Below are 7,263 nucleotides of genomic sequence, written 5' to 3'. Positions count from 1 at the left end.
TAACTTTAACCATTTAGCAAGCTAACAACTTCTTTTGTTAGTCTCTGTAGGCGTACAGATACACCTTATTTCTCCTATCAATCTGCCTTTTGTCAGTTTAATTCACAGGCCCTCAGAAATTAAACCTAAGAAGGTGGAGGAAAAGTTTTCCTCCCCAACAGTTTCAAGGAAAGGAACAGCACGTGCAGCAGTGTGAAGGTGTGAGAGAGACAAAATGCATCTGAAGAGCAGTGAGAGATGGAGTGCAGCTGAAGCAAGGGAAGGGATGGGGTATGGTAAGATATGAAGCTGTATTGCCATGAAGGCTGATCATGAAGGAGCCTAGGTCTGTCCCAAATGTACCTTAGCCAAGTAATAGGTAAGGATCACTGTTAGTACTTCAGGATTCTGAAAAGATGTCAGATATGACCAAAGTTAAAGACAAGTGCTATCTGCTACTTTGTATCTGACTGTATTTATAGATAGGGATCTGCAAACTTTTTTTTATTATTAACCCCATCAGTAAAAATATTTGAGCATTCAACCTCAATATCTGTTTATTTTTAATAAATTATGTACATATACTACTGTAGTAAGACTTTACAAAATATAACATGCACAAAAAAGGAAATTTTAAAAGAATATAGACATTATAATATCTTTCCAAACCCCAAGAACAGATCATATTACACCTCTTGGGGTGAAAGTTCCTCACAGTCAAGAATGCCTGCCTTCAGCATGTGAAATAAGACATGCATCTAATTCTGAGTCCTTTTAAGGAAAATTCAGAAGATGAGGCAGGAAAAGTTTTCCAGAAGAAAAGCCCCAAGGAGACAATAGTGATACCAGTCCCTATAATTGCATTAGACTTTTAAGAGAGTGGTTCTCAGTAGAAGCTGAATTGATGCATAGGAAGCTTCTGGACATGTCAGGAGTTGATTTGTCTCCATATTCAGAGAGGAGAGATGATGTTAGCATTTAGTGAACAGGTCCAAGGCTGGATGTCTTACAATGCCCAGCTCAGTCTCCTACCAATGAAGAATTATCCCACCAGGCGTTTATATATGTGAAATATTGATTTAAGTTATCTGAAACTTTAGTCTTACTCCATTTTACTTGTTAAACACACAGTATTTTTTATATATATTGAGTATGCTAGTTTTTATTCTAACATTCATGCATACTTTTGACTTGTATTCATTGACTTGTACATCTTTTTTTTTCTTTTTTCCCAGCTTTATTGAGATATAATTGACATGTAAAGTTTGTACATCTTGTATGGAATATCTTCTGGTCTTATTACTTCTCTTATATCTAAATTTATCTGACTACTTCAATCCCTCTCGTGTAGTTGGGGCCAAGTATTTACATATTGAAATTTATATCACTTCATCATGATTTACTTTGTTTTTATTTCTCCTTCATTTTACAGGTAGGATAATATATTGACTGCATAAAGAAAAATATGAGTGCGGGTAAATTTTATTTTCTATACATTTTCTTTTAGGATAGTTAAGTGAGGTGTTACAAAAATATTTATTATAAAAAAGAGACAATTAGGGTAGTAAAACTATTCTGTATGCTACTATATTAGTGAATGCAGTCATTATACATTTGTCAAAACCCATGGAATGTACAACACAAAGAGTGAACTCTAACGTGAACTATGGATTTTAGCTAATAATAATAATATATCAATATTGGCTAGTCAGTGGTAACAAAGGTACCACACAAATGCAAAATGTTAATAATAAGGGAAGTGTTAATAAAGGGGAAGTGGCAGGGGTGAGGGAGTATACCGGTGCTCTCTGTGCTTTCTGCCCTCTGTGACCCTAAAACTGCTCAAAAAATAAATAAATTTTTAAAAATTTAAAGGCAACACTGGTTCCAATTGGTTTGAGAACCACTGCTTTAAAGAAAGACCTACTACAGAAAAATTCAATTTTATATTAAAAAATTAGAGCAGATGATAATTGTTTTCCAAAAATGTTCTTTGATTTACAAAAGGCTATCCCTTGAGATTCTTTTAAATAGCAAGTGTCTCCATTATATTTAAATAAGATTCCATTTACCAACCTTCCACTTCCCTGGTATACTCACCAGGAGCATATCTATATCTAAAATGAGGAATAACTGTATGCAGACTTGTTTCTCTGTAGAAGAGGAGACAAAATTAGGCAGTCTTAAAATGTCTGCTGCCAAAGTATAATGGCAAGAAGGGGAGGAGCCTATCGTTCATTTCCTAAAATATAAGCATCAGAGATGCATGTGTTTCTTGGTACAGTCAACCTTTTTATGAGCATTTGCTCTACATATTAATCCATCTCCGATTCTGACAACTGAATTGAAGCTGCCATTTCTCGCCTAACTTTGGCTGTTTTCCTCTGAGTAACAATACCTTTTTTTTTTTTTTTGTCTAAGTGATGGCATTTAATACTTTCATCAGAATGGGCTCATTGAATATTCATATTCTGCTTATATTGTGCAGCAGCCACATGGGAAGTCGTAGTAGGATTTCAAAGCAGAAAATAGTAACTCTGATGAGAAGACTGTTATCTGTGGGTGTTTGGAAGTTATGAATATGAGATTAAACAAAGCAAATTCTATTTTAACGATTTGTGCAAAATGGAAACGTGATTTTGAGCAGATGGTTAAAAATATTATAAAGCAGTTTTATTCAAAGAAAATTACAGACATTTAAAAGCCCCGATTTATTTTAGCTTTAGTTTTCTTGAACACTGGAGAAGAATTTTTTGGGAGGGGAGGGGAGCTAAATTATACAAATGAACATTTTAGAAGAATCATTCATTTTATTGTTCTCTTTTGCAGCTTCTCTCCCTGTGACTAGTGTCTTTCCCTCTTCCTTTTCCATCCTTTCTCTCCTCCTGTCCTTAGTATCTCTTGCATTGACCCCTCCAGGGCCTCATCTAAACTCATCTTTATTGTAACATTCTACCCTCTTCCCTGCCAGGGAAAGTGCATCGGAATGAAATTGGCAAGATCTTTTAACAGCTTGTCTTTACTACTCTGTTGCCAGAGAAGGGAAAATGGCTATTTATATGGTCCATTTCCACAAGCTGCTGTTAAATTATGGGCCAAGTTTCTTTTACTGACAGTGGTTAATATTTCTTGATTGACTACCTGGCAGACTGCACTGGACTAATCCAACCTATGAGTGAATGGGATTTCCCTAGATCTGGGCAGAGTTCAACAGAGACTTCATTTGGATATTCGGAAGTGGGTTTTTATTATTGAATTTTGTTGACGCGAATTGCAGAGTGTGAGCTGATAGTATTGGGTTGAGTCATACGGCATTGCCATTTATTATGTCAAAAATGGTCAAATATCCTCATGTCATATGGTTCAGCTTAAGAGACAATAAATATTTCTTGATTAGAACTGAATAGACTATAGAAATCATTCTATAAAAGATTTGAGGTAGTGTATTAGAAATACAGACACACAGTAAACCAATAAACTACAAAACAAACCCATTAAGAACAAAGAAATTCCCAATTAACATAGGAGGTTTAAACAGGGAGGTAAATAAGACACAGATGAACACACTATAAGGTCCTCCACAATTGCAACAGTTTGGTATAAACTTGGAAGTTAACTTTCTGCACCAAAACAATAATGGCAATGACAAGGACAAGCAACATTTATGTAGCACTTACTATGTGCCTAGCTTGGTGCTAAGTGCTTTATGTACATTTTGCATTTAATCCCTATGAAACCCACAAACCTATTAGGGAAATTATTATCCATCCCCATTTTACAGATGAAGAAGTTAAACGTTTTATTATCTTGAAGGTGAAAACAGTCCAGTGTCTTAGAGATACATTAAATTGAAAAAAAATCTTAATGTCATTGGCATCACTTGAGTAAATGTAGCAAATCTTTTATAAGGATGCTCTTTTTTTTAAATAGCCCTTGAGCCTTGGGCAAAGATTCTCAAGCATAAGAATCACCGGAGGACTTCCCCTCAGCCAAAATTTGGACCTTATGGGTCTTTGCTCCTCCAAGTATGGTCTTTATGACAAAATTATTGGCATGGCTTAGGAGCTTATTAGACGTGCAGGATCTCAGGTGTCACTCCAGAAGGCATCAGAACCTTATTTTAACAAGATTCCCGGGTGATTTGTATGCACATTGAAGTCAAGAAGTGTGGCTTTAAGTGTAGAAGAGCTCCCATGTGTCTGAATTCCAAACAGACTCCCAAGGTGATTCTGATGTAGGTGATCAGTGGTAAGCTCATACTTTATAAAACTCTGCCCCAGGACACAATACCAAAATTCAGTCCATGGAGAGCACTACTGCAAGCAATTTGAGAAGCGAAAGAGTCCAGAGTCAAGACAATATAAGATATGCATGCACAACAGTTGGTGTTCTGATACTCAGGCTGGATCCAAGAATAAAACCGAGGATATTGGCAGGGCTTCATCAACTTTTTCATCCCAACGGGCAGAGGAGAACGTTTTCCTTATATGAAGAGGAGTAGCAGACTGGTCCACCTCAGACATGAAATTCTTAGACACTAAAACTATAACTAAAAAAATTGTGTGAATTTGGCATTGAGTCCTTAATGTGTTTGTATTTAACTTTTTAAGTGACTTAAATTATTTACCACTAGGACAAAGTGATGCTGCAGTAAGGTGCATGATTTATTTTGTGGCTGCAAGGAGCCAGGTACGTTCTCCCACCTACTCCCAGGGTTTATGATCAGATAATGAATCAACTGCTACTTCTGGAAATTTGGAGTGGTCCTAAAAGGAAAATATTAGATAATGGAGTGGATTAACCTGTAGTATGGATCCCACTTTCAGGCGCTCCAAATTTCTCACCACTTGCCCCTAAGGAATGAGAGTGTGGCAGGGGAGGGGTAGGTTTTAGGGGGCAAAGCGCAGCCATCCCTGTTGTATAGCTAAGAAAACAGCTACCACAAGGGGGAGCAAAGTCACAGAATTAGACTCAGAGTTGACTGTCTCCCAAATTGGACTGACCCTAGGGCGCTTTCTGGATTTTAAGTCATAGGCATTCTCCATATAAGCTTTGTGAGGCAAAATATGGGAAAGATAAGGAGAACCTGAAGAGATAAAACTATGAAAAGAAGAACTGACTTGTGAATCACACTGATTGGCTGGATCAGAAGAAAGCGACCAAGGGAAAACCATCGATCAGTCATACACAGTTCACTGTATGTGATCCTGCTTCGCAAGTTTAAAGGAATAAGTTCGTAGGCAGAAGAATGGCAAACTGGGAAAACCCAATTTGGAGGCAAGTAGATATGGGCTGGAATTCTGGCCCAGCCAGGCCTTTACACATTTACTGAACTTTCCAGATTCTCTCTGTAAAACGAGGACAATAGTATTCACCTTGTAGGGTTCTTATAAGAATGTATGCAAAATGCTTTGTTTTATTTGGGACCCAACCTTCTACAACAATAAAATGGTGGCTTACTAACATTAAGACATTAACATTCAAAAAAAAAGTTTATTGACAGTTTATTGGGCACTATGCTAAGATCAAAGATGATTAAGATACTGTCTCCAATTTTTAAATAGCTTTCTCTCAAAGATTAAAACTGAGATAACAGTAACAATGATAACTGAGTAGGTACAAAGATCTGGTGTTCTTGTAATTTTTAAGGATTATCTCAGTAAGTGCTTATAACATTCCCAGGAACTAGGCATTAACCCATTTTACAGATAAGGAGACTGAGGCCCCAAGAGATGCAGTAATTTTTATCAGCTCACTTAGGAAGCAGCAGAGATATGATTCACCTCTGAGAACCCTGTCTTTGGGGCTTGTAACTACCACAGTGCTTTAGGTCTAAACTCAGCCAACAATTCATTCCCATGGGCTGCATTCTCTGCACCAAGTTGTATTTCCCAAGTACAAATATGAAATAAATCCCAGTAGCACCGTGGATGGATGACATGAATCACATTTAGATTTGACTACAATTATCGCCAGAGTGTGCTGCTTGCCTCTGGTCTCTCCGCCCCCATAGCCAACTCATCCTTCCATGCTGCCAACAGTTATCTTTATAAAACATGTATGTGATCATGACCCTTCTCTACTTTAAAGGCTCCCTGCTGTCTGCAGAACTGTGTCCTAGAGCTCAGCACAGGAGGCCTCTCCCAGTTGGCCCTGACCTTCCTTCTCAGCCTCTGCTTTGGAGTATCCTGGCTCTTCACGCTACACTCTTACATAAGACAGCCCCACGTGAAATTAGGGCAGTCTGCGATTCCGTAGTTAACCTCCTGTGTGGCAAAATGGAAACAAACAAAACATACTTTTTACATTTTTTCTGTACATTCTATTCTGTCGTTATAAAGTAAAAAGATTTACTTAACAATTAAATTTTAAAAGGCCATATAATTAAAAACAATGTGCACACACTACCGCTTGAAACACACATATATTTAAATTTTTAAAATATTTTTCACCTCCTATCAGAGATCTGGTATTTTAGAGGAGGGCATCCTGTAACTCACTTGCAATTCTCCCAGAGTAGGATTCTCCTTCTTCTCCGTGGAATGCAACACTTTCCCTCTCTAAGGTGGCAAACTACTTACTATTCACCCTTTAAATGCAGTTCAAATACCGCTTCTGTGGGAAGCCTTTCTACCCAAACCTCTTACGCAGTCCACTTTTCTTTCTTCAGGGCTCCCAAAGCCGACAGTAGCTCTCTTATAGCATCCCAGTACCGCCTGTAATTACTTTGTACAACAATAGACCGTGAGATCCCTTAGGGCAGGGTTCTACTCTCTGAATCCTTAGCTTTTACTTGGTGTTTGGTTCGCAGTAAGGAATTTTATCACTGGATACATGAATGAATGATTAAAGTCTCGAAGTCCCTACTCTTCTTTAGATCTGGCAGGGAAAACATTTGATACTGGACACGCCTTTGGACAAATCACTTTGGTAAATCAGGCCCATAAGATTGGAGAAGGAAGGTCCCAAACGCTAAATGTGTCCGTCAAAACCTGGTGACATCCCTAAGTGTGACCTGTTTCCCCACCACGCCTTTCCCGCCATCCTAGGCACCTCCAGCTGCTTCTAGGATGGGGAAAATAATGGTGTTCAAGATGGGTATTTTTCTCTGCCTGATCAAAGAGCTTCGCTCTTCTTTGAGTCTTAACAGCCAAGACGTTCACAATTCAGTCTCCAGTGTTCCTTCTGGGGTTTGGAGTGACATCTTGGCGTGACATCCTTTTCTTCCATGGAGACATCCAAAGTCTGGATTTCCCCACTGGACACTGAAAAGAGCCCCACCAC

General features: G+C 38.2%; 1 protein-coding gene across 1 annotated transcript in view; it reads right to left on the bottom strand.

Annotated features, from left to right (window-relative positions):
* The window catches only part of LOC309641286 (uncharacterized protein), a gene marked incomplete at both ends in the record, with an annotated part of 14,847 nt that extends 7,824 nt beyond the window's left edge, over positions 1-7,023 (bottom strand). Inside the window, one exon of the mRNA XM_082421152.1 lies at positions 7,007-7,023. Within this exon, the coding sequence (XP_082277278.1) occupies positions 7,007-7,023 (17 nt within the window). The remainder of the gene's footprint in view (positions 1-7,006) is intronic.
* Positions 7,024-7,263: the final 240 nt, after the last annotated feature.

Source organism: Balaenoptera physalus (assembly GCF_965194825.1).
Source record: "Balaenoptera physalus genome assembly, chromosome: 13".
NCBI lineage: Eukaryota > Metazoa > Chordata > Mammalia > Artiodactyla > Balaenopteridae > Balaenoptera > Balaenoptera physalus.
Note: the sequence above shows the minus strand (reverse complement) of the source record. Positions and strands in the feature narration are given on the sequence as shown.